Here is a 27,944-nt window from a genome sequence, read left to right as displayed (position 1 = left end):
CCAAAGACCAACAAATGAGAATGTGAACAAGTACAATTTCACAGGCCACTATTTGGTCTTTAAAAGTGATATACTACTATACTGGTGTGTGGTATATTTCATAAAAAGGACATCTGGCTGTCGTTTGTTTATGTGTTACATATTTGTTTTTCGTTCATTTTTTTTATATAAATAAGGCCTTTTATAGCTGACTATACGGTTTGGGCTTTGCTCATTGTTGAAGGCCGTATGGTGACCTATAGTTGTTAATTTCTATGTCATTTTGGTCTCTTGTGGACGGTTGTCTCATTGGCAATCATACCACATCTTCTTTTTTATAATAACCATTGGAATTATGGTACCAGACTTGTGACAGGCGATAAAAAGTTGCAGCATTAAAACTGTTGGTGATTGAGAGGTGAACCCTTCACTTACCTAGAACAATGGACAATGGTGTAACAGGAAAACAGTAGAATTAACACTTACCTAGAACAATGGACAATGGTGTAACAGGAAAACAGTAGAATTAACACTTACCTAGAACAATGGACAATGGTGTAACAGGAAAACAGTAGAATTAACACTTACCTAGAACAATGGACAATGGTGTAACAGGAAAACAGTAGAATTAACACTTACAATGTACCTAGAACAATGGACAATATTGTAACAGGAAAACAGTAGAATTAACACTTACCTAGAACAATGGACAATGGTGTAACAGGAAAACAGTAAAATTAACACTTACATATGTTAAAAAGGTTTTGACTCATACTGGGGACACTAAATATAAAAAAAAATAAATTGTCAAAGCCACAACAATTACTGAAAGCTAGTTCAAAAGGGGGGTGGGGTCTTCAAAGTCCATTTGAACAATTAATGAACCATGATTCCCAGAATAAAATTTAAGTGTATAGTTGTATACCAATAGATTTAGTGTGAAGACAACATAAGCAGTCTCAAAGAGTATTGACCTTATTGAAAAACATTTACACATTAAAACAAACTGATCAAGGAAATGTACTCTGTCAATTTGAGAACTGGTCAAATGCAATGGTGTGTAATAATTTCAACAAGGAACACAACATGGTTCTTTGGTCAATGTTAAGTTCTTGTGGTTAGCATATTTAAGTCTATGTTTAATAGGTGCACCATATTTGGTGTAATGGAAAGATAACATGGATAATTGAATATGGTTTCTCCTTCTTCTTCCAAGTAAGGAACCAAATTAATATTGATTGTGTATGGATCCTGAAAAACTATGTACAGTTTCGGGCAATACAGCAAGTTTCTCAAAGTTATTTAAATTTAAAACATTCACCAATTTACAATTAAAACTATAATCTGGCTGTGCTGCTTACTTCCTTTTACTTTTTCAGAGCAGCTCTGAATCACTCTATCCTGTTGGCTCAAGTATCATAAGTACACTGTTGGTAATGGCTGAGGTGAAGTAAAGTGATATACAAACACAGTAACATGTCAAGAAGAACAGTCTTCATGGCTATCTTGTGCATGGATAAATCCCAATACAAACAATTAATACTACAGTTGATCCCCTCAAACTGTTACTTATATCTAAAGGGAGATAATTCAATCTTTGAGAGTAGGTTAATCTTGAGCTTGCTTTTATTTCAATTTGTTTCTTGAAGTGAAAGTCATACAGTAACATGAATTTCCCCCACTTTTGTTGATTAATAACAAGACAATATAATATGTAACAGTTTAATTCTCTTTCTGAATACATATCTCTGTTGACCAAACATCCATCTTCAAAGCTACAGTTCTAATCATACATCAAATGGGCTTTACAAAAGGTGTGAATATAAATACTGATGGTAACATAATATGTTAGTGCTTCTGTTGTTTTTAAAAGTAATTTTAATGTGTCTTTGTAAAACTGGTTTACATATAAAAGTTACACCTAAGAAAAAATTTAAAACCAAATAGAGATGTTTTTTCCTCAAATATAACTGCATTGACAAGTTTCATGTAATTTCTGAAATTTGATTGATTGTTGGTTGGTTATAATATCCAGTGGTAATTTGCCAAGGATGTATAAAGATGTATTAAAAAAACAAAAGACTAGACAATCAATTTGCATATTCCTTAAATTATGTGTTGAACAAACAACTAAAGTAGAACATTTTTGTTATTTATAGATTTGCCACCACCCAAAAATACAGAAAGATATATTAAGAGATCTTCTACATATCGACTAACTCCTGGCATAACTATAAAAGGTGTAATAATTGTATACATATAATAAATGAAATACAAATGTATAAAACACAGAGATGACATTTCTCCCGACATTTTAAATCACTCATCATAGGGCTTTGAGCAAATTAGAAGTGCAAAGGGTGAAAACTCTTATGATCAGATTAATTTATGTGTGCTTCAATAAATAATATTTTGTGTATTTTTTATGAAATAAATAATAAAGGATGACTTATTTCAATTATATATATAAAAAAATAATTCATAAAACAAATCAACTGTTACTGATGAACTATTCTGTTAGTATAAGTACAGACAGCACTTGAACAAATATGTTTACATTAAGTTATATTCATTTTTTTGTGAAATGCATATTCATTATAGGTATTATATACAAAATGCAATGAAGAATGTGTGTAAAATAAAAACTTATGTCGCTTTAATTTTGATTAGTCGAATGTAACATTAAAATGAAGGAATATTATTGAAAAACTATGACAAAAAGAACAAACGTATCACATAACACTAAAGAAAACAAATCAATACTCTAAGCTTAATGCTTCAACACTTCATAAAGACAGTTTTATACAATATGAATAAACTTGGAATAAAAATAATGGCAATAAAGACATTTTTTTCAAATATACAAATATAATAATGAAAATTTGACACTTAAATAAAATGTAATTCTAATTATAATTTGTACAATATTAAAATATATCACAGTATGCTTCAATATGGGGTATATAATGTTCAGCACTAAATGGATAGCAAATGTTCTATTGGATGGATACGACTCATGGATCTACTCAATAATGTAATAAAAGAGGACGGATATAAAGAAGAGATATGAGGTCCTATTCTGTGAAGTTACAAGTGTCAGTTTTATGGGACTGTGCTAAATGTTAAAATATAATAAATGCCATGTTGGAGGTATGAGATGAAAAAAAAAAACGGTCTCTGGACCTTTGGAATTTATATTAGGTCTTTTTGAGAGATTTATACGAAATGTTTAAAAGCATTTCTTTTAATATAACTCTGACTATTATAATCCTTTAAAAAAAAAAATTGAAGTAGATAAAAAAAAAACAGAAAATTTCATTCACTGATTTTTTCATTATCTTAGTAAATGATGTTAAATTACTGTTAGTGCTAAAACCTACTGTCTGTTCGTTAATAACTTTTTCATGTGAAAACTACCTATTAAAACTTCCAGTTTGTGATTAAAACCTTTGTTTATATATAAATATATAGATTTCTTCTTGTGGCACTTGGGAATAAATCAGTTTCAGTCTATAACTAGGCTGATAACAAAAAACTTTTAATTATAAAACTTTGAAAAAGGTTACATAAAAGATATTTTCTCCACCCAGACAATACTATAACTATAAATAGATCTCTACTGTCTATATATTATACATATATATATATATATATATATATAAATATACATTAAACAAATATTCAAATATATCTTTGCAAGATTCTCTGCTCTAATCATGCTAATGTAGCACATTTTACTGTCATCGAAAAATTAGAACAGAATTGTTTTTATCTATATTCACTGTTTTTGTGTGTACTTTGCAAAATTTGTGAATGTTGTGAAGATATTTAACCCAATTTTCTAGTAGGTCTATTCATTGGTAAAACCATACATCATGTTATAGATCAGATGGTTCGACAAAAACAAATACAAAGTCATGCATAATTTCATATTGCTCTTCTTTTCTTTTTTATAAATTAAAATATAGAGCAAATAATTCAAATAGATTTTTTTATAAACTACGAACAAGTATAACAGTATGATTAAGCCTTCTGCGGCACTGATTCCATGTTAGATCTCATCATGGCTATATTTTTCTTTTCCTGTTCATGTCTTTGTTGAAGTTTCTTTAGATCTACAACATCAACATTTTGTGTGCTATGTGTTGGTGACTTTGACCCAGTAGATCCTGCTTTAACAATGGGAGATAACTGTGAAGCAACTTCATAACTGTTGTATTGTGTTGGTCTGGCTTTCACTGCTGGCCTTGGAACATTCTTTGCATAATCAAGGGCCTACAAATAGAAATCAATTATAATTTATAACAATGACATTTCTGGAATATATTTTTAAGTTTATGAGGGGTTAATTTCCTATTTGCTTAAAAATAGAAAATATTTGTAGACTAATGATTTTTCATGTGGTGGTGGAAGATCATGTATATAAATGTAAAAATCTCAACAAAAATAAATTCTAATTGAATATTGCTATTTACAGTGGCACCCAAATCCATTAAGTGTTCAATGAAAAGTACCTATAAATCTTTATGTGATTATTATTTATTTAATTGATCAGTATTGATATTTTTTACTTCAATTCTATGTGTATTATATCAAATACAGACTATCTGAAGGCAAACAAATAAAATTCTTTCATTTTTTATCCAGTATTTATAATATATATATCACACCAATTTGACATGTATAGTGAACACTAATTTTGACACTTATCCTGTATTTTTTTTATCAAAGCTACGTACATGCTTCAACTACTTAATATGGGGACAATATGTACTATAAATTGCATTTAACAAATTCTGCTATGCATATAAAGTTGAAAGTTTATTGTATTTTCCTTTTAGAGTATGTAATATATAAACGTTATTTAACAGAGTTTATGTAAACATTTCAATAGTATGTAAACATTGCTCCAAAGCAAATAAGTATTCAAGGACCTAGGGAAAAAAAGGTTAAGTAAATATAGCATGTAAAAAAAAACTTCAAAGATTTACTGGTCAACAAAATACATGTAGTTGGTAGAAAAAAGCAGGTGGGAGCCATATTTATCAGAAATCAGGCATGGGTTTTAAAGGAAATCAAAGCATAGAATCACTTTCATTTGGTTGTTAAGCATGTCTCCAAATAAATATGAATCTTTTCATGTTCTGCAAACAAAAAAGAAAACCAGTGGAAGAATTAAAATTACTAATACCTCTCGAAAAACATATAATGCAATTTGTCTCTATATATTCTGTAACAATGAACTTATTGGTTGAATGTAAGGAACAAACTAGTGTATAATATGTTATGAGTTGGTATAGTGAAATATAATGGGTTTCTGTATAACCTGTTAACATCAGGGCTGTATAAATATTTAAAGAAATAGGGTATATGTCTACTGACAAGCTTATTTGTCAATTTTCTCGGGGTAGAGATGAGGCATTTTTGTGGACCATGTCCCTGTTTTTTCATATTTTCTCAACAACAACAAATAACACAAAACCTCTCTCTGAATTTCTTATATATGTAGCTGCAACATGGTCAAATCTGACCTGCAACCTTGCAAGGTTTGGTAGGTGACCTGATGTCTCATTTTAAAAGAACCTGTGACCTTTTGTGTTTGAATTTGACACACTGCTTGGTCACACCAATCATTGACAATTTTTACTGTATCATCATAAAACAGTTATTGTTAAAAAAAAAGCCTCTTAGTAACCAATGAATAAGTGAAGCTACTCTAAAGTGTGTCCAAATTTATATATATATATAAAACCATGTGAATTCAAATAAGCTGGTGACAATATTAAAACAATACATTTTCCTTTATATTGTTGTCTTATTGTTTTTTAACTCGTGAGCGAGCATAATCTAAGATTATTTGATCAGACAAAACCTGCCTGATGTATATGGTCAGAGTTTTCTATACAGGTTGGTCAGAAAGATTTATGATCAATCATAATTATTGTGATTTTTTTAATAACCATTTATAATAACTTTAAAGGAATTAAAAGCTGGTTAAGGACAGAAAAGGGAACAATTTTACTATTCAGATGACAATTATTTTAGTCATAAAGTAGGTAATGAAACAACTTGAAACTGGTTGGAATAAACAAAATACTGCTAATAAAAAATGATTTTGATAAAAGGACAAAGTAATGCATATATGCTATGCCAAAAATTTCTTAAGAAAGGTCATTTTTTTTTCTTAGAAGGGAGAGGGAGGGTTTGAACCATAAGCTTACCCTTTTCGCCTCTAAAAAATAAATGAAAGGGTTAGTTATTACCATAAAATGTAAAAAAAAAACACAACTACACTGGACCTAAATTTACCGTTGAATAACCAGCACCTGCTATTAAACATATGTGTCAATTCCTTCAGAATATTATAGTGAATTACGGGGAAAATATGGGTCAGATGACGTACAAGCCATTCCCAACAAGGAACTAATATCATTACATCAATGATTTGTGCCTGTATTCTGGTTTTTACTGACAAAGCCTACTGACTGTGGACCTTTACAAATGATTTGATTTCATAATGATCACTGTAGTTCTTATTTATAGTAAAAAACTGTATGTTAGTTCACAGCCAATGAATTTTGCATTTTTCTTGGCATATAAGTTTTCCAGAATTGATACATGTATTACTTAATTAATTGTCCAAGAAAATATGAAAAAATATACTCTTGTCAAATTGTGTTCCTTGTCTGAAATTTAATTCAAGAGTTTTTATCTCCCCTTATAATATTTCATGATATGGTACTAAAGACTACCTGTAAACAGACATTTGTCATTTTGTAATAAAAATTGCATCACTGGGTGTAACAAAGTAAAATCTGGAGTAAATGAATATTCTATACTATATACATATAAAACAAAGCTGACCATAAAGTGAAGCTATAAACACAGGGTGAAGTGTCTAATACATACCTTTCTTGTACTATTTTCTTGCTTTAAAACATAAACAAAAACAACATGCAGACACTTCATACACATGCTATATGTTACTAAATTCAACCCCTATGTTACCCAATTCTACATGCTATATTCCCATTGGAAATATTAATAAGGATTTTTTAAATTTTATTGTACAGATTTTCCATCAAATTCAGGATTTTCACTGTTCATAGTCGTTTTTTGCTAACCAATCATTGTGAGTGATGACTAGTATTCCATTTAATGAATCTCAGATATAAAATTGAGAATGGAAACAGGGAATGTGTCAATTATATGCCCATCTTATGCATATTGTAATGTTGAAAGAATAAAATGGAATTTTGAAGAATGTTTTAAACCAAAAGTCAGTAGAATGGTCCTGCAGAAAACGTGGCAGGAGCATATGAAAATTTGTCTTAAATTTGAGGTTTATGTTCACAAACCATTTTTAAGTTGCCAATACTTTCAGTACACTAAATGAATAAACTAACAGTGGTATGTATGACAACGTAGTCCAGAATACTCTGATGTCCAATGTAGGACCACAGCCCAGCTTGTCTGGCAAAACAGTTGTTAGACCTCAGAGAAAAACAGTCGTTAGACCTCAGAGTAATCTCTGACTAATGACAAGGTAACTATGGAACTCTTAAGATTTCCAAATATCCTCTCAGTAGAAAGAGATTGGTAAGAATTGTGTTTGCACAGACAATTGTTTACCCTGATTAGTGATAAGCACATGTAATGTTAATATTAACATGTACCATGCATTTCAAGCCCTATGTAATTATTGAGAACAAAAATTTCAGAAAGAGAAAAAGTAAAATATATTGCATGAAAATAATCTCTTTTGGGCCTTACACAAAAATAATACTTTTTAAGCCTTGTACAAATATTTAATTGTTTAAGAAACCAAATTTTCAACATACTAAATGGTAAGCAGTATGTATAACTGTAACAATTTGCCTAATTACTTGGGGGATCAAATTACAGTCCTATTGTTATGCAATCCTTACTTAAATCACAATATACAAGTCATACCTATTTAAATTCAAGTATGTAATGACAATATAATTACATCTTGTTTGTCATAATTAAGACTAATGACATAATCAAATAAAGACAAACACCGAGGAGGGTTATGCGTTTACTCTACACTCCCGCAATATTTGTAATTATCAACATCGACGAGAACTGACATCTTCCATTTATTTACATTACCAAACAGAAACATGAAAATGTAATTTGAAGGAAAATATTAAAGTAAAAATTAATCTTTTATACAGGCCTTTATTCAAGATTTACATGCAGTTATTTTTTGGTTAATTCATGTTTCTTGAATTTAAGCAAAAGGGAGATAATTTGAGATAATTGCATCTATAAATCAATCAGTCTGCATGTATTCTTTTCTGTTAAATATCAAAGAAAATCAAAACAGTTTAACCTTCCCTCTTTCACATTCCCTTGATGAATTAAATAAAAAAAATCCATTCAAAAAAACTTTTAAGAAAATTACAGCATAATCCAAAATAATATGGTTTGTTGTGCAAATATTGTTAGTGTTTTTGGTTAATTTTAATATTAAAAGTAAAATGCATAAAAACAATACCAACTATTCAATTCTATAATCTGTGAAAACAGACAACTTGACTAAACTTTATTTAAATATTTGACCAGTCAATTTGAGTCAAAACTTATTTGATTAATGAATAGTTAATTTTACTTCCACACATAATCAAACTTTACAAATAGTATTACATATTAAAGCAAACATGACATTCCATATTGATAGAAATACATACAAATATCGATACATTCACATTCCAAATCTATAACATTTCAGCCAATATTGAGTTCATTTACATGAAGCACTTCCAACAAGCATGTTAGTATTTATATCCCATCATACTCACTGCTTTTTTAAGATTTTTACTCGTAATAAAGTATGGATCTTTTAATTTGTCTGCAGGGATTTTTTCCTACACAAAATAAGTGCTCACTTATTATTTTTGAAAATAAAAAAATAAAACTTTCACAAGTATAGAAAAATAAAACTTTCACAAGTATAGAAAAATATATGATATTTTTTTACTTCCTGAATGAAGGAAATATCAACAATTTTTCAATCAGTTAAAACAATGTTTATATTTTCCATAAACCATTTTCCTTTCCTAAATGTATGATGTTTTGCACTAAATGAAAAACAAGTTTTTTGGGAATGAAAATCTGGATTAAGTTCTTAATCTTTAAATCCCAAATACATGCATTGTTATATTAACTCATATAGTTTAGTTTTTGCAAATCAGAAAATTGGTGAAAAGTATGAAATGATAATTCCAATAAGTATAATGCTATGATTCATATTTTTCTCACTCTTCTAGGTTAAACATTTCATTGGATAACATGTACAGACTTAAATACTGTAAATTCAGAAATTATTGCGTGCATTTATTATTGCGATTTTGTCATTTTAGACTTAAATGCGATTTTAATATTTACGATTTTGAGAAAAATCCTGTCAAATTCATATAAAATATTTCAAAATGCGAGTTTAAATTATTGCGTTTACAACTCAGTCGCATTTTTCGCAATAATAAAAACCTCGCATTAATTTCTGAATTTACAGTAGTCTTAAAACCTTGAATCAGTCACTGAAAGTTTACTGTGCAAAAATACAGAAAGAACAAAAATTTCAGATAGACTGCAACAGGAGTTGTGATATGATTATCTAGTCACACATTTTAAAATTATTCATTAAGATGTATACTTACTGCCTTTCGTTTACTTTTTTCCGATTCCTCTACCTGAGGGTCTTTTCGAGGATATTTGTTGGTCGGTTTCTTATCATGCAAGTCATGTTTATTTTTTTCCATTACCATTCTTGCATACTCAAACTGTTTATGCCTCTTCTCAAGCTGAAAATTATAAACAAAGGGTTTCCAAAATGAGAAACATTATAGACTGGTGGATTGTTGTCAATACAATCAAATAGGCTGACGGCATACCTTTACAGTTTCATTAGAAGAGATAGGATATAGAGTAGGTGTACAGTAGCTGCCATGACAAATTGGACAAAACTCTCTGACATTTACTGTTACTTGACCTTATTACAGTATCATGAAAACTATGACATTGAACAATGAACAATGAAAGTGAGGTCAATGTCAGACGTCCCTATAAGACAGTTGTATATACATGTATCTAAAATTAAAAAATATTAATCAATATCTTTTCAGAAATCAACAAGATTTTAATATTAATAACTAATATGGTATGAAGCTCCTATTCATTTAAACACAAATTAAGAAAAATGAAAAACATTTAAAATTCACTTTGAAAAATAGAAGAATTTACAGTAGATCTGCACCAAGGAATAACTAACAATGTTTAAATTTTTTATGAAGTGTCAAAGGTTTTTCCACCTGACAAGTCCTAAGTAATTCAGTAAGATTTAAAATACTTTGTAAAAGTATGCAGTGTTAAAATCTTATGAACAACTCGGTCAAACTATATAATAAAGTTAAATATATTTGAAATATTAAAAGTATTTCTGTTACTTTTTATAAATGATCAGCGACTCATTTCACAAAAACAAACCCTACGAGTCATTTTAAACATTACAGTATAACTTAGAATACATTATTACCGTTTGGTTTAGTGTAAAAAAAATTATTAAGATTGTTCTTTAAACACACTTTATATTTGAGCTGTGTTTGATCAAAATCAACCTCATGTACATGTATAAGGCTGATTGATTATGGAGCATTCAAATATGAAATAAATGACAGATGTATTAATATTCATTTGCATAAGGTTGATTTTAAGCAGACGTAGCTCTCATGTCAATCTTCAATTTTTTTTTTTGTAACAGAAATTAATACCAATATTTCATACCTTATCCTTGTATGTTTCATTATCCAGGTCAGGTCCAAGGGTTCCTCTATTTAGTCGAACCTCCTTCTGCATCTTTTTAAAGTCTCTAACTGTATAAACTTGGTACCATGGTTCCTGGTTTTGATCTTTCTGCTTATTTTCCTGGTACATAGAAGCATACCCTCCTTTTTCAACAATGACAGGAACAGTAAGCTCATCACGGATCGGTATTGGTGGAATTTTAGCATAAGGATTTGGTGACAAATTTAATTCTGCCATTAATGCCTCCTCCTGCTTAAGTAGTGCCTCTTCATCGATGCCGTCATAATCATTCCCTCTGTAAGCTTCTGTCTGTAGTGGTTGCTGGGGAGGGGGCTGATCCTTAAATATGTATATAAATTTATTACTTCAATACATATAAATAATTTGGATGTTTCATATATAAAAATTCTATTTTAGGCTAGACTATGAATTTTTAAGTAGGTATTTTCAAATATAAACTATTTCAATATCAACTTCAAATCATCTATAATAACATTTGTAGTCTTACACAAAATAAGTAGTTACACATAGACATCATTTAAATAATAACGCTAATAACTTTAATTTTTAAAGAAGTAATTGTAAAGGAGACCTAGCTCACAATCTCATTTCTAATTGTATTTTTTCAAAACTTTTTTGTTATCTTTTTGTGTTGTTAATTTGTTTTATTTTTAATTAATCATAATATTGATTTGTTTGTCAGCTAATGTTTTAATGTTGGTGTTTAGCACCACTTTCAGCACGGTGAGAAATCAGAACTCAGAGAGGACCACCAAACTTTGGTATGATAAAACAGCTGGTTCATTCTCAGTAGATAAATTGTATGTCTATTTTGTACACCTCAATAGAAGACTTTCTGACAACTTCATGGTACATGTATGTACAATACAAAAAGTCCCTTCACCTTTTACAATTATCCACTAATTAGGTAAGATAATTGCATTCGTCTTGTATTACAGGGATAACCTTAATATTTATAGATTTGAATAAAAAAACAATTTGGATAAAGATCAAGATTGTCTCAAGATTATTGAAATAACAATGACTAATTTCAGAACCTTTAAAACTTAATTCTATCTTGTTTAATATGATACAAATATATACTTGTCTTATTAAACACAAGGCCAGAATACATATGAAAAGCCGCCCAGGTGTTCTTGGTCAAATTATTTTCATGTTTGATAACGAAGATTTTTTAACCAAAGGTTTTTTTGATGTCATGACTCTCAGCAAATCAGAAAATGTCTGCTTTGTCATTGTTCAAAATCAAAGTCCATACTTCTGACATTGATAACTTTGCAAACATTGAATTTTGGAAGTTGTAGAAGGATTTTATTTGGTATTAAAGACATGTCCTTCCATAGTAGACCACAAGAAGAAACTGTATTTGCCATGGTCTAAAATGACAATTTATTTACTGGTAGTAAAGACGGCAATGCTTTAATATAATCTTAAAAGACAGGGGGGGGGGGCTACTGAAAAACTGTTAGGTAAATCTATAATTAAAGAAAGCTATTTTAATGAAAAGGACTTATCAATTCATACGGTTTTATTCTAAGAACCCAATCCATTTGAAAATCTCCCTACTCTGGGGTTCTGGCAACTGAGTTTGCCACATTATAATGTCTATTATCAGGAAGTAAAGCAATCTAGATCATTAAATTTCTAAAAACAAAAAGTAAACTTATTCAAACTAGTCCTGTCTATATATCTTTAATTTGTTCAAATAAATTTCAGTAGAGATTAACTAGTATTAATGAAGAAAGGTATTTGAACCATTGTTCAAGTATTGATTTACATAAATAATATTGGCAAACGCTTCACTGAAATAGTAACTAAATATCATAAGAGAAAACATATCCTTACATTTAAACTTGTATTGGTTTAAAAGATATTCTTTTAAATTCCTGAAGGCTTAAATGTTTTCTTGTTGCTCGGGCTTCATTGAATCATATCAAAAACACAACTAGAATTTCATATTTGTACTTTTTTTAATAGGTTATAATTATACAAAATGGGTCTTGAATAAAAAAAAATAAGGTCCTTTTTTACAATGAACATTAATAGCTTTTGTATTTACTTTCAATTCAACTCCAAAAGTGTAAATATGTCTATTGAAATAGTATCAATCCAATTATAAGTCAGAACTTGACGTCTTGTTTATGAGGTCTCTTTGTGAAGTAGAATTTATTTTGCACAGATGGGATTGGTGGGTTTCTTGATATGTTGCAAGACTAATTAATGTTATTAGGTCCAGTGTACCACTTCTTGTTATATATTTCATGAGAATCTATGTCTTCAAACTATTTTTTTGGTTAGATCTATAACTTCTGGTTGAAATTATGAACTTAGTACTAATAGAAACACAATTGTTACAGGTCTATTTGCTTATTTGGTTGCTTATTTGGTTGTATATATATAAACCAAAGTAAATTGTAAAAACTTATAATAGATGTTTAAATATGGAGAAAGCAAAAATAACTGATGACAAGACTGAACAAATAAACAAATAATCTTCAGAGAACTCTGTGTCTTTTTCAATAACCGGGTTTTTTATAAATCCAAACATAAATGACTTCAGAATAATTTTGCAAAAAATCTGTTTTCATATATATATGTATACATATTCAAATATATTACACTAAATTATGTCCATGCACTGAATATTCTAATTTCTCACACTGGTTAGGCACAAATAAACACTCTGACATATTTATCCTTGTATTATACAAAAAATAATTTGTACTTCCAAAATGACCAAAAAATGACCAAAATTTGAGACATACAGTTCAGATGCTTGTACTAATTGAAATTTGTAATGATTCTATAAATAGATATCTTATAAGACTTATGCATCCATATTCTATTATTTGGGTATTTATAACCAAAATCAGACAAATTTTGGTGCCAAATATGTAGTCAGTTTCATAAGAAAAGCGATTAAAGAGTTCAAATAATAAATGTTGAAAAACTTCAGCATTTCTGTGATTTACATACATGTAGTAATGTATAAATGGTATGTTTACATTAGTTTTTACAACAACAACTAGAGGCTCTTTAGAGCCTGTGTCGCTCACCTTAGTCTATGTGAATATTAAACAAAGGAAGCAGATGGATTCGTGACAAAATTGTGTTTTGGTGATGGTGATGTGTTTGTACATCTTACTTTACTAAACAGTCTTACAATTATCTCTATCTATAATGAAATTGGCCCAGTAGTTTCAGTGGAAAATGTTAATAAAAAATACAAATTTTATGAAAATTGTTAAAAATTGTTAAAAATTGAATATAAAGGACAATAACTCCTTAGGGGTCAATTGACCATTTCGGTCATGTTGACTTATTTGTAAATCTTACTTTGCTGAACATTATTACTGTTTACAGTTTATCTCTATCTATAATAATATTCAAGATAATAACCCAAAACAGCAAAATTTCCTTAAAATTACCGATTCAGTGGCAGCAACCCAACAACTGGTTTTCCGATTCATTTGAAAATTTCAGGGCAGATAGATCTTGACCTGATAAACAATTTTACTACGTGTCAGATTTGCTCTAAATGCTTTTGTTTTTGAGTTATAAGCCAAAATCTACATTTTACCCATATGTTCTATTTATAGCCGTAGCGGCCATCTTGGTTAGTTGGAAGGGTCACGCCACACATTTTTAAACTCGATACCCCAATGATGATTGTGGCCAAGTTTGGATTAATTTGGCCCAGTAGTTTCAGAGAAGATTTTTGTAAAAGATTACTAAGATTTATGAAAAATGGTTAAAAATTGACTATAAAGGGCAATAACTCCTAAAGGGGTCAATTGACCATTTCGGTCACGTTGACTTATTTGTAAATCTTACTTTGTTGAACATTATTACTGTTTACAGTTTATCTCTATCTATAATAATATTCAAGATAATAACCAAAAACAGCAAAATTTCCTTAAAATTATGGATTCAGGGGCAGCAACCCAACAACGGGTTAGCCGATTCATCTGAAAATTTCAGAGCAGATAGATCTTGACCTGATTAACAATTTTACCCTGTCAGATTTGCTCTAAATGCTTTGGTTTTTGAGTTATAAGCCAAAAACTGCATTTTACCCCTATGTTCTATTTTTAGCTATGGTGGCCATCTTGGTTGGTTGGCCGGGTCACTGGACACATTTTTTAAACTAGATACCCCAATGATGATTGTGGCCAAGTTTGCTTCAATTTGGCCTAGTAGTTTCAGAGGAGAAGATTTTTGTAAAAGTTAACGACAACGGACGACGGACGAAGGACGAAAAGTTCACTTGGCCCTGTGGGCCAGGTGAGCTAAAAAACAATGATAACATTATTTTCAACACAAACACATAAAGACATTATATCGATATGTAAAAGATTGAAAATGAAAGGATACGGTGCGAATAAAAATCTCCTACAATAAATTTGGAAATAACTGTATACCTAAGTTTTGTATTTATAGAAAGTATGGTCACTTTAAAAGTCAAACATTACATAAAATTGTTAAAAAAAAAGGTATTTGATGAGAAATTGATTTATTAATTTTCAAACTAAATATATACCTACGGGTAATAATTGTATATATATGTTTTAAAAAATGCACTATACTAACTTAATATTTAGATTTCAGACCATTATCTTATCTCATGCAGTATTACAATAACACCATGCAAATGGATAATCATGCAATGACATACCAAGCTTAATATATATACAGACTAGGACTGACATTATAATCTAATTCAGTCAGAAATTTTAATTGCTAAAAAATATTCACCAAAAATGAAAATGTAATCAAAAGATATCTGCTAATTTCCAAGTATACTGCAATTAGTATTTTCAAATGTTTTCCATATCTCTTTATGTCACCTGCCCATGAGGTTGAAAGCTTGTATTTCGCCCCAAAAAATATTCTACTATTAATTTTCATGTCTATAACCTAACATAATTAATATTTATATTTTTTGGTTAAGCAATGTCAAGTTCAGAACACTTTCTTATATAAAGTTATATTGTCAATTAAAATTATTTTTGAAAATTAAAATCTTAGACTTAAACTTGCCTACCCATTTTTTTCTGCTCGAATGCCTTATGGAAACATTAGATGAGGTACCAGACATTTTTTTATTTGTTTATTAACCCTAAATGTCTTTTGTTTGTTAACTCATGATGTGTAGTTCCTGTTTCATTGCATTTCCTTCTTGCTTGTGTTTTAATATAACATTTTAGAGTTTCTATAATAAGCTTTGAAGCTTTCTGATACAAGTTAAGTAAGAAAATTTCAAAGAGAGAAGCAAGCACTTATCTTTCTAGCGATAAAACTTTTGAAGTCAAAAATTTAGAAAAGAGAAAAGCAATTTCATGTATAAGCTATGGAATTTTCTGTCTTTGAATTAAATTCTTGGCAGCTATGTATCATAACTTATTAAACTATATTTAGGGACTAAAAAAACAACTATTCTAAAATATTATATACCTGCTTTTTTTAATGGTAATGTGGGATATTAAAAGGTCTGTGTATTCTTTGCAATGATTTATTGATTTGAGAAAAAAAACCTATATTTGTTCTGTGCACTGTTATATTGTTTGGAAATGGGCCATTGGTTTTAACAGCCCACAATAACGGAACCTTCCGAAGAGACTGAAAGAAGTTTAATTGCAGGATAAGACATTAAACGATAGCAATCATCATAGATTTTACACAACAACATAAAAGACGTGACAAAACATACTATCAAACTTTAATGACTTTATTGATTAAGTATTTGTTTAGGAACACTTAAATGAAAACCCAATTAAAGAATTCAAGCTACAGCAATCTCAACAAAGCATATTAGAAAAAAATCTCTATTTAATAAATGGTTGCTAAGTAGGTTTTTTTACTACAACATGCTAAGCTCCTGGAAGCCATTAGTCTTATTTATAACTGAAAAGACACCTACCCAGTATCCCATATAACCGGTACTGAACTAAAGAATAGAAATATATAAATGACACTCATAGAATGTATAAAGAAAAATTTAAATCTGCTAAGTATATATAACCTTCAATATTTCAAGAGTTTTATAATATATTGTAAATGTTTTTGATAACAAGTCTACAACTAGCAATAGACTTTTATAAATAACACCCAAATGAAGATTATTTGATAGTTGTCTATCATAAACTTATTTAGTATTTATAAAGAAATTTACAACTATAATATTATCACATAGTTCTTTGGACTGAATACCATGAATACAGAGATTTTATTTCAATATAAAACTCAATTAATATTTTTACTTTGCCATTATATGAATAAAAAGAGTGATAGCCATTTCATCATTCACACAATCAAGACTTATGTACTTCCTTCACTTGCTTTCTTCTTAAATTATACCAATAGCTATATAAATAAAGAGATGTGGTATGATTGCCAATGAGACAATTCACTAGAGACTAAATGACGAAGATGTTAGCAAATGTCTTTAGCTTGTCTTTTAGATATAATAAAATGTTCATAATACATGTTGTATACATTAAAGGAATAAAACCAAACTGAGCATTGTATAAACTGAATGATATATCATAAAAATAATGACAGTTGCATGGTATATTTCAACTCTCCTACTTCTTTTTCATAATTAGTACGATTATCGATTATCATTCAGTTTTAATGGAGCTGCTGTCCATTGCATTAGTTTTCCTTTCACTATGAACAAGACTGGTCCATTGAAGCAGGAAAATTACTTTGAATGAGATTTATTTGAAAACAAAAATGTTAACAGATTATATCATAAGCATGATCAATTTCATAAATGAAATATGTTTTGCAAAATCTAACATACTGAGATCAATAAAATTTAATAACAAGATTTATTAATTGAACAATCAGTTTTTGTTGGATATTCTCAATGCCAATTTTTCTTTTTAATGCACTACAAACAATAGTTTTGTAAGAAGAAAAAAAACCTTTCTATAAATTGTTCTTCTGCCCTGCAATAGTTTCAGCCTCCAGAGACGTGTGTTTTAATATATTCTTATTTTTCTTTTGCACTTAATTCATTGGAGAAGTTCTGTCTAAGACTAATTTCTTAACTTCTCTTGTTATTGAAATGCAATGTGACTTAACATGTGAGCTATAAACAGAAGGATTCCATTAAATCAATGAGTCCTTATAATAGTATAAAATTAAATCAAGCATTAAACAATAATAACAAGATTTAGAAGATTAACTCAGATATTTAATACAAATTTAATCCAATACGTCCCTGACCTTTGCTTCAACATGCCTATGGTGCTTCTCAACTTTGGTCATAGGCCAAAATTATAAAATTGTTAAAGACTTGAACAATCAAAATAATGAAATTAAGATTTTCGAAATTATGCTGTCAAGTATATGAATGGAGAAAATTAAATTGGATAATTTTATCTACGAAAAAGTAATGATACAATTTCTTTGGTTTTCAGATTCAGATCATAACAATTTGAGCAAGGCACCTGTAATACATCGACCATGACAACTCTGAAAACACCAAATGAACTTGTAAAAGATTTCCTTACAATAAAATTGTTGATACAATCAAAGACCCCAACAAAAAAGAAAGCATATAACTTAATAAACTACAATATACATCTATTCATAACTTTTTTCTTGTGTTTAATGTCAACACCTATATAAGTGGATCACTTTAATACCTAACAACAAAGAGCCTAGTTATCTTCACTTCAAATATTTTGTTAGTGTTAAATTCACTATGGAAGACTGTTTGGTATGAAAACATCCAAAAACAGATCTGAGGTTTTTAAACATTTTAATATCTTAAACAGATATTTTATGGGTAATCAATTAAATTTTATTACAGTATAGTAATGTAACTATGAAATTGTATCAATATTAACCTATATCTAATAAGGTATATACTTTTTAAAAAAGATATATTAATGCAAGCAAGTGACCTGGTATACTTGCCAAAAAATAAAACATCATTATATAAGGGGTAAGCTTGTCATGCAAGTAATTTAAGTAATCATGGTAATAGGAGTTTTTCTTTCCTTTCCTTCAGAATTAAAAAAAAAAAGTTCTAAACACTAAACACAATAAAGACAGCGGTACCAGCTTGACCACACTCTCTGAAAGAAGCCAGCCTATAAATGATCTATATATAATAATACTTTATACTAATTCTTCTGTCAAGTTAATTTTCACGATTTTTAATGTAACCATGTTAACCTACTAGTTTTCATGTTTTTTCAACTTTGTGAAAAGACTTTGCTTAAAATTTAGATTTGATTCTGAACAAAAATCTGTTGTTTCATTTCATTCAACAAACAAGTGTGTACATAGTAAAATTAAAGTGTTTTTTTTAAATCTTTTTTTAATTTTTTGGTTGACTTTTAATATGCATGTTTTTAACTAAAATTCTATTCAACTGACCTGATATTGCCTATTGTATTGGTTATCTGCTGGATACTGTCGACTTCCTTGACTTATCGGTGACTGATGAGAATGGTTGTCACTCGGTGGGCTCTGGTACCGGCTTTCTGTTTGATCTCCTCCTCCGCCACGATTTGAAGGTTGATACTGGACACCAACTGCACGTCTATCACCCGTCTGTTTCTGTCTGACTTCGGCTTGAACATTAAATGGTGGCTCTGATCCTGGGGCATCATCAGGATGAGATTTCACTCTTCGTTGAAACGTTGGACTTAATACTTTTAAGTTAATGTCAACACTTATTTTTTGTCCATCATCTGTCATAATTTCAGTTTTTATCGGCTTTAATTCGATTGGTTTTTTATATGAACCTGTGTCCCTATATACTGGGGACTGTGTTGGCTCCTCCCTTGAAACTTGTGGCTTGTAGCCTAAAGGTTCAAGATACTGATTACGTGTTGGGGTGCCATACATTCTACCTTGACCTTGTTGAATCTGACCTTGACTTGTAGTCTGAAGGTGACCATCACTTGGATATTTTTGAAGACCTCTAGATTTTTTAACAGAACCAGATGTAGTAGTTTTACCATCCTTGTGTTTAGCCAACTGTGCTGACCTTTTAGCCCATACTCCCTCAGCCCCTTGATCTGCATTGCCACGTAACTCGGTAAGAGGTGGTCGTTTTTCCTCGTTTGGCAATGGAATTGTTCGTTTATGTTTTTTACCTTGTTTCTTGGGATGAATAAATATGTCACTAAGTTTACTTTCTGCTTCCTTTTCTTTCTCTTTTAATGTTTTATAACTTTTACTTGGAGGAAGTCCGTATGTAAATTTGTTTTCTTCTACATAATCGACTCTTGGCTCTTTTGGATGAAGAAGTTCCATCCTAGCGGTATCCATATCCTCTTCATATTCAGGTTTTTCCTCCCTTTGACTTAAATACTTTTCGTTTTCACCACGACCTTGACCAAAAGGATTTGGAGGGGGATTTCCCCAGTTCCCATATCCTTCTTGGTCTAATGAGTCTCTAGCAAAATTACGTTGATCATTATATCCATTTTCATCTAATGAATCTCTATATTGTTCATCTAATGGAATGCGAGGTATAACAACTTCAGAGTCGTGTATTTGATTGTTTTCTAATCTGTGCCGTAAATCTTCCTGATATTCTGTTTCACGTTGTAGATCATCATCACCTCTTTCATCTCCATTCCTATATCGAGACGGAGAAGCTCCCCTCCTATCATAATACTGATCATCCTGTCTTCTTGAATATTGATCATCAGGTCTTTGTGACTCTTGATCATTGGGTCTTCGTGAATACTGATCATCCTGTCTTCGTGACTGTTGATCATCCTGTCTTCGTGAATACTGATCATCTTGCTGTCTATCATACTGATCATCTTGTCTCCGTGAATACTGATCATTTTGCCTGCGTGAATTTCTTTCTTGTTCCTGTGAATATCCATCTTGTTCCCTAGAATGTCTATCTTGATCACGAGCATATCCACCTTGATTTTGGGAATAACCTTCAGATTCTCTTCCTTGACCTCCTTGATTTCGGGCATATCCTGTTTGATTCTGAGCATATCCACCTTGATTTCTAGAGTATCCTTCTGGTTCTTGAGAATAACCTCCTGGATTCCTAGAATAACCTTCTTGATCATCAACATTACGATCTTCATAACGATTATCATTACGAGCATTATGAACGTCACGAGAGTCACGCACATTACCATAACCGTTAGAATTATTTGAGTAGCCATTTTGATTTCTCTCTTGTCTATAACCACTATCCTGATCCTGTGATCTTCCGTAACTCCTTGAATCCATCTGATCACTTTGTCCGTATCTATCACTTGTATTTCTACTATTATAAGAATTTGAATATCCTTCAGTTGCTTGAATTTCTGCTCTTAATCGAGCTGCTTCTTCATTCATTGCCTCCCTTTCTTGTTTATACCGATTTCCTTGCTCTTCAATTCTACGAACTTGGTCCTCTAAATCTTCATTCATATCATCAATACGACTTTCAACAAAACGAAATTCGTCCTCTTCTTCTCTTGTAAACGTTGGAGAATCAATATATATCTTTTTAACAGCTCTTCCAGAACCACTTTTTGCACTGTTGTTTTGGTCTGCACGGGCAGATCCAGATCTTATTGTTTGTGATAATGAAACAGACGGAATATCTGATTCAAACTGATGTGTATGGTCAGGTGATAAGTTTGATGTCCTGCCAGAGTTAAAATCTAAGGAATCTTGAAATTTTTGTGGAGTAGCAGGATGTGGTGTTGGGACTCGTTCACGTGGAGTGTCCCAATCTTCAGTTCCACGACCTTCAGTGTGACTATGATAATCACTTATAACAGGCTCTTTAAATGATACAGCACTTTTCCGCTGGTCAAATTTTTTTATTTCAGAAAGGTTATCTTGATTCACATCCTCTATATCATTACTTGCCAAATCGTAATTAATATTAGATGGAGGAGGTATACCGTTGTCACTTACTACAGATTCGTTCCTATCAAACTGTGGTGCTGGGACACCTGTAGCACTAGTTACAGAAGCTGTTCGCTGACTAGTTCTGGAGTTGGCTCTAAACCTAGAAGATTCAGCAGATGTTATAACAGGTACATGTTTAGTAACAGGTGAAGGCACTCTATATGTTTGTCTACCAGAGTCAGGTGCAGATTGTAAATAGCTAGTGGTATCTGGCACTAGTCCAGAATCAACATCAAGACTATCAGCTTCAATCCCTTCACCACCTTGTGCAAATGGCAACTCACTAACAGACCGAGCTTCCAAAAATGGGTGCTGTTGAGAAGAAGAAGTGCTTATATTTTTAAGTCTACTAGAACTGTAACTCACACCACTAGGTGTTTTATTTTGCTCTCTTGATGGAGATTTTTCAAATAAAGGACTTTCAACCCTATCAATCTTTAAATAATCAATTTTGGATGGGGTATTTTTACCCGAAATATTTTCTTGTGGCTTTATAGATTCAGAACTTGGCAATCTATCTGTATTTTGAATCTCAAGATTATTTTCACTGTCAGTATTCAGAATATTTTCCACTTCTTTTTTTGTTGGTGAATTACTTTTTGGTGATGTTTGATCAAAGTCTGGGCTTTTAATATTATCTACATCGAAAGTCAGAGATTCTTCAACATTGCCCCAAGAACTGTTGTTAGAATTTTCTTTTTGTTTTTCAACCTTATCACTTTTTGCAGAATATCTTGAATCAGGCTGCTTTTCTGAATTACTTGTCTGTGAAAATCTAGAGTCAGCTCTATTATCAATGTCCAATTTCACAGGACTATTTTTCAAAGAATAACGTGACTCTGGCCTATTGTCAGTTTTTGCTTGTTCTGAATTATTTTTCTCTGAATATCTTGAATCAGGTCTATTTTCTTTATCTCCTTTTTCAGAAAAACGTGAGTTTGGTCTATTTTTGACACTATTTTCTGGGGTTGCAGTGCTATTTGATTTTACATTAGTAGAAGCGTGTGGCGTATGTACAGGTGATGTGTGCTCAGCGGCTACGAACCTTGTGTCAGTTAGTGAATCACTTGTCAAAAGTTTGACTAAAGCAGGATTTTCTGTTTTTATCCTCCCTGAAGCAGTTGAACGTGCAGATACTCTAGAAGTTCCACTCATATTACCTTTCGGCAAACTCCATTTTGACCATAGGCCATTCCTAATTGTGCATTAACAATTATAAATTGGGCAAACAATTCTGAAAAATAAAAAATAAAATCATAAAATTAAGAATGGAAATGGGTAATGTGTCAAGAGCAGAAAACAACATATTTACATAGGATCTAGCTAGGGTAATTTTTAGTAATTAATCACATGTTAAAATTGATAGAATGTTATTTGTTATTTATCATAATTTCTATTGCATTGTTTGTACTTGGAGTTGTAATTTAATCAATTCCAGCATAAATATCCTGTAATTATTTTTATTCCATTCAATTTCATTGATTCTATTTGGGATATCAGTAAAGTCTAAATGCTTGCATGTAAACATAGCCTCCACTGCAAGGAGTTTCTCCATTGTCATGATTGTGAGACAGTATATTTATGTGAATTATATTTTCATTTAATTTGTTATTGTTGAAAAACTAGAAAAGCTATTCATTTAATTTGTTATTGTTGAAAAACTAGAAAAGCTAAAGATATGATTTGAAGACATTTAAAACAAAATTGCCAGACTTGTTACAGTTAAGATGAGAAGAAGTATAACTGTTTTAATTTAAAACACAAGATAGTCATGCCGCTATAAATGATTTACAAAGTATTTTGATTCTAATGAATAAGAACTTATATTTACTTCACTGCATCTGAATATCAAAAAACTTATGCATGTTGCAATTTATAATTCCAAAGATAAAACAAATAGAAATAGGAGAAATATTGGTCTACGAAATTATAGAATATGTCTTTAAAAAGTATGTCTCAGTCATACTGAGACTTTCAATGCAGGGGAGACAATAAAAAACATCAAAACAATATAATGCATAAAGAAAACAAAGGAAAAATCTATAGTTACAAACTTTGCTTCTTTTTCCAATCTGTTAAAGTCATTTACAATAATTAATGCATTTCTGAACTATATGTACATGTAAGCAGTGTTTTCCTAAGAGCATTTTAGCATAATGGCTATGTCATACAATACATTGTTTTATCTGAAGTTATTATTCTATACATTGTGTTATGGATGTGATGCTATAAGTTCTAGAAACAAGAGTCAAGATTGTTTTTTTTAATGCTGTGTTAAACAGGATGCTTTATAAAATGTGTACGGAGAACACATTATGTACAAATAATATAAGTTCGTAATGCAACAATACTATAAATCCTTCTGTACACTAAACTAAAACAAAAACATGAACTACTTCATCATGTTCATGTTATATGTTATTTTAGCAAAGACAAAAATTGTTTAAAATTTATTTTATATCCATTTTGTATCTTTACCATGTTTACAGTATCTGAGATATTAAAGTTTAAATAGTACTATCATGACTATTCTGGGGAAATTTGATATCCAATAAACAAGCAAAGTTTTCCTTCATACTATATCAGCTTTCTCATCATATGGATGATCACCATAATAAGCAGATAAATGGATTTTGTTTGTACAAAAAATATTTTAAGATTGTGGTTTCTCATTATTATTATTATCATTATATTGATGTTTTGGGACTTTCCTGGTATGGAATTTGCACCATATAGATACCGTACATATATATATACATTTGTATATATGGGATATACATTTGTATATATGGGAAACACAAAAATTTAATAATTAATAAAGAATGGTTAAAATCTGTTATCAAACAGAGATTGTTAGATTAATATCTTCAGAATTGAAATTCCCTCATTCAAAATTCCACAAAAGGTATTAAACTACACAATGTGAAAGGAGGGGGCGTACAAGTCAAATCGGCACCTGGTCAAATCGGCAACCATCGAAAAAGGGTACTTTAATAATGGAGAACGATAAAATGTTTGCCAAATGGCGCAAGCCCAACAGTAATTTTTAGTGCATGACAATAAATGTACATTTTCTTTTTGATAATGAAAAAATATATAAATATCAACTGATTATTTCAGACATCATACAAATCACAATACGGATATTTTGAAGAATCATGGAAACTGTTACACAGAAAAGACCATTTGACACCTGACGGTAAAGGACATTAAAACCCTCTCATATGATCATTTTACCTCTATTAGGAAGTTTTGAACATCAATAGGATCTTAGCATTGATCTTGAATGGTTTGGTCAATAAATCGTATATTGGGGAGATTTATCTACACAGCAGCTACTATTAGAAACAATGCTTACTATATATAATATACAAATTTCAGACATGAGATTTAAATCAAATGCAAACATTTTTAAAGTATACATTAACTAGAATATTGGCATTATTGCGGTAACTAAACCATGTCAACAAAACACAAAATGAACTGGTCTATTTTAAATGTGTCAGAGCAGCTGAATATAAAAAGCTGAGACTTGAAGCTTTATATCATACCTTTATCTTTGCAAAAATAACACACACACAAACAAACAAACAAAAACAATCCTTGTAAATCAACGGTTGACTTGATCAGTTCTCATATTCCAATGCGTGTGGTGTCACGGCCAGATTAGAAATGTCCCACAATGCATCCATATTATTTACATGTCACCATAGTTTCCACGAACGATAACCCTCGAAGAGCAAGTGCTCGAAGTGTTATGGTTACTTTTTCATGGTTTTTCTCAAATATTAATTTAAAGTCCTTTGAGATCTGTCAATAATTTAAAAAAATATATGATTAAAACATTGTTTATTAATTGAGTTTTTTATTTTGCAATTTACCTTTTCTGTAGTTAGTAATTTTTAATAAGTTAGTAATTTTATTTTACATGTTCAAGGATCTTCTGAGGCTTACAGAGTTATTTCCCATTTAAAAATTGTTTTATGATTAAAATCTGAGACTATTCTGATACATTACTGCCTAGTATAGCTTTAAATAAAAAAAAAATCAGATAAATCATCAAAATAGATTAAAAGAAGTGCATATTTGTCTCTCAGTGAGATATTGGGTATTTATACCACTACATCTACTAGATCCTACTATAGTAGATAGACATATCAGATCATATCATAGAGAATAGAATAGAATAGATTCGAATAGAATATATTATTTTTATTCGCCAAGGTAGGGCCCCAGGTGAGCAGATATATATAGCATACATGCAGTTAGATTCTGTTGACAGTTTTGACTTTTCTACTCTTTATCTACACTTCCACTCAATCTTATCAAACGGCAAAAGTTTGCCTGTTTTAAAAATTGAATGACGGGACGTTTGGTAAATCTGAATGCAAATATAGTTTGCATTCATTTAAAGTCTTCTTCTCTAATGAGAAAGGTAAATATGCTAGATATATTTCCTGGAGGTGTGATGAGATTATCTCCTTGATAATACTATGTACGTTTCGGCAACAAATATAAAAAAGAAGATGTGGTATGATTGCCAATAAGATAACTCTCCACAAGAGCCCAAATGACACAGAAATTAAAAACTGTAGCTCACTGTATGACCTTCAACAATGAGCAAATACCATTACAAGCTATAAAAGGCCCCGAAATGAAAAATGTAAAAACAATTCAAACGAGACTGAAAACGACAACCACTGATTTATGTAGACTCTTGACTTGGGACAAGCACATACATACATAATGTGACGGCCGGGTAAAACATGTAAGCGGGGTCCCAACCCTAACCTTACCTTGGACATTGGTGTAATGGTACAACATAAGAACGAACTATAAAAATCAGTTGAAAAAGGCTTAAAAATTTAACTCATCAAATGGATACAAATAGAAATGCATCTAACAAAAACACAGAGTGGAAGTTGCCGGGTAACCGAACAAAAAGACACTAATTATATATAAGTACTAAGTAAATATTTTTGTAATATACATATATACACATTCATGGATCTACAAACTGCCGATACCTGCATGTACCTTAATTGGCATTGCACAAGGTCATGTTTTTCTCTGACTGTTTATGACGTCTTTTATACTAAATCAATTGGATGTTGATGTGTACTGATTGATAATTTAGTTTTAGAGGCATTTTTTTAATTATATTTGTTAGTGGCTTTGAACTAGCTGTAAATAGGATAACGAACATAATAATTTATTGTCAAAAGATATACCTGTATTCTGTTCGCATATATGATTATATATTTTTTTTCATTCAACCTACCATTTATCTTCTTTTTTGTTGTTGTTAAATACAGAAAACTGAGGGAGGGGAGGTATGTTACTGTTGACGGATCTTCAGGCCTTCTGCTATCACCACTAAAATTGGAAGAACCAGGGACATATAAAATACTAATAAAGCACACGTTGGCACTGTTTCTACCCGGCCTTACTTTTTCACCTCTGAATGCCAAGTGGTCTGACCATATTAGAGGACTTTTTTTTTTACCTAAGCCTGAAAACGCATGAGATATCTTTAAAAAATAAGATTGACAGAGCTTCATAAGATATTAACTTTATTAGACCCATTTTTGGAAAATGGAAACTTTACTTCGGATAATAGGCGAGTGTAATATTTGAAAAAGACGTCTAGTTAAGGACTTTAATGCACCCACCTAACACACGGCTATTTTTTTTTTTTAAATGAAAGAATAATGATTAAACTTTGATTTTTGCCCCGTCGTCACAAAATCGTACTGTGCAGTTTTTGTAAAATTGACGTTTATTTCAGAAATTAGTTGAAAATTATAAAATTACGACATGTTTTTCAAGCAAAGGAAATAAGTCGTATCTCTTCTTTTAGACAGAATGATTAAGTGAATTAGATTCTTAAAATAATGAAAAACAATATTTATAACTGTAACTCCGCATGCTTTTGCATTCCTTCTAAATATTTTACATTTTGTACCAAAATTTTCATAATCCCGACCTTTTCGGATCTACAATTAAATTTTCATTAAATGTTTTTGCTCTCTATTCGTTTTAGAACACACCAAATTACTCGTCAGTTATCGTTTTTTAATTCAAGATCAAGACTTTATCTCAACATTTCTTAAAATCACGAATTTCTGTAATTTTATGATGTTGGGTAAAATCACTATAATTTCCGGAATCCCTTATCTATTTCGTTATCGTTTTTTACTGAATATATTAGTCGATTT

At 30.4% G+C, this 27,944-nt stretch overlaps 1 protein-coding gene across 10 annotated transcripts; it reads right to left on the bottom strand.

Moving 5' to 3' along the window:
* Positions 1-1,687: 1,687 nt before the first annotated feature.
* On the bottom strand, positions 1,688-25,416 carry LOC139522995 (trichohyalin-like). 10 transcript variants are annotated; one of them, XM_071316706.1, is made up of 9 exons: positions 25,278-25,416; positions 22,887-22,960; positions 19,222-22,038; positions 16,748-16,774; positions 10,786-11,145; positions 9,663-9,806; positions 8,805-8,870; positions 6,889-6,909; positions 1,688-4,254 (listed from the first exon to the last, which is right to left on the bottom strand). In XM_071316706.1, the coding sequence occupies exons 2-9, from the start codon at positions 22,917-22,919 to the stop codon at positions 4,003-4,005; spliced, it is 3,720 nt and encodes a 1,239-aa protein (XP_071172807.1). In that variant the 5' UTR covers positions 22,920-22,960; positions 25,278-25,416; the 3' UTR covers positions 1,688-4,002. The 10 variants fall into 10 exon arrangements, with proteins under 10 accessions (XP_071172807.1, XP_071172808.1, XP_071172799.1 ...); XM_071316707.1 differs by having other exon boundaries at positions 19,222-21,826; positions 22,772-22,960; positions 25,278-25,385; XM_071316698.1 differs by having other exon boundaries at positions 19,222-22,960; positions 25,278-25,399.
* Positions 25,417-27,944: the final 2,528 nt, after the last annotated feature.

Source organism: Mytilus edulis, chromosome 5 (genome assembly GCF_963676685.1).
Source record: "Mytilus edulis chromosome 5, xbMytEdul2.2, whole genome shotgun sequence".
Lineage (NCBI taxonomy): Eukaryota > Metazoa > Mollusca > Bivalvia > Mytilida > Mytilidae > Mytilus > Mytilus edulis.
Note: the sequence above shows the minus strand (reverse complement) of the source record. Positions and strands in the feature narration are given on the sequence as shown.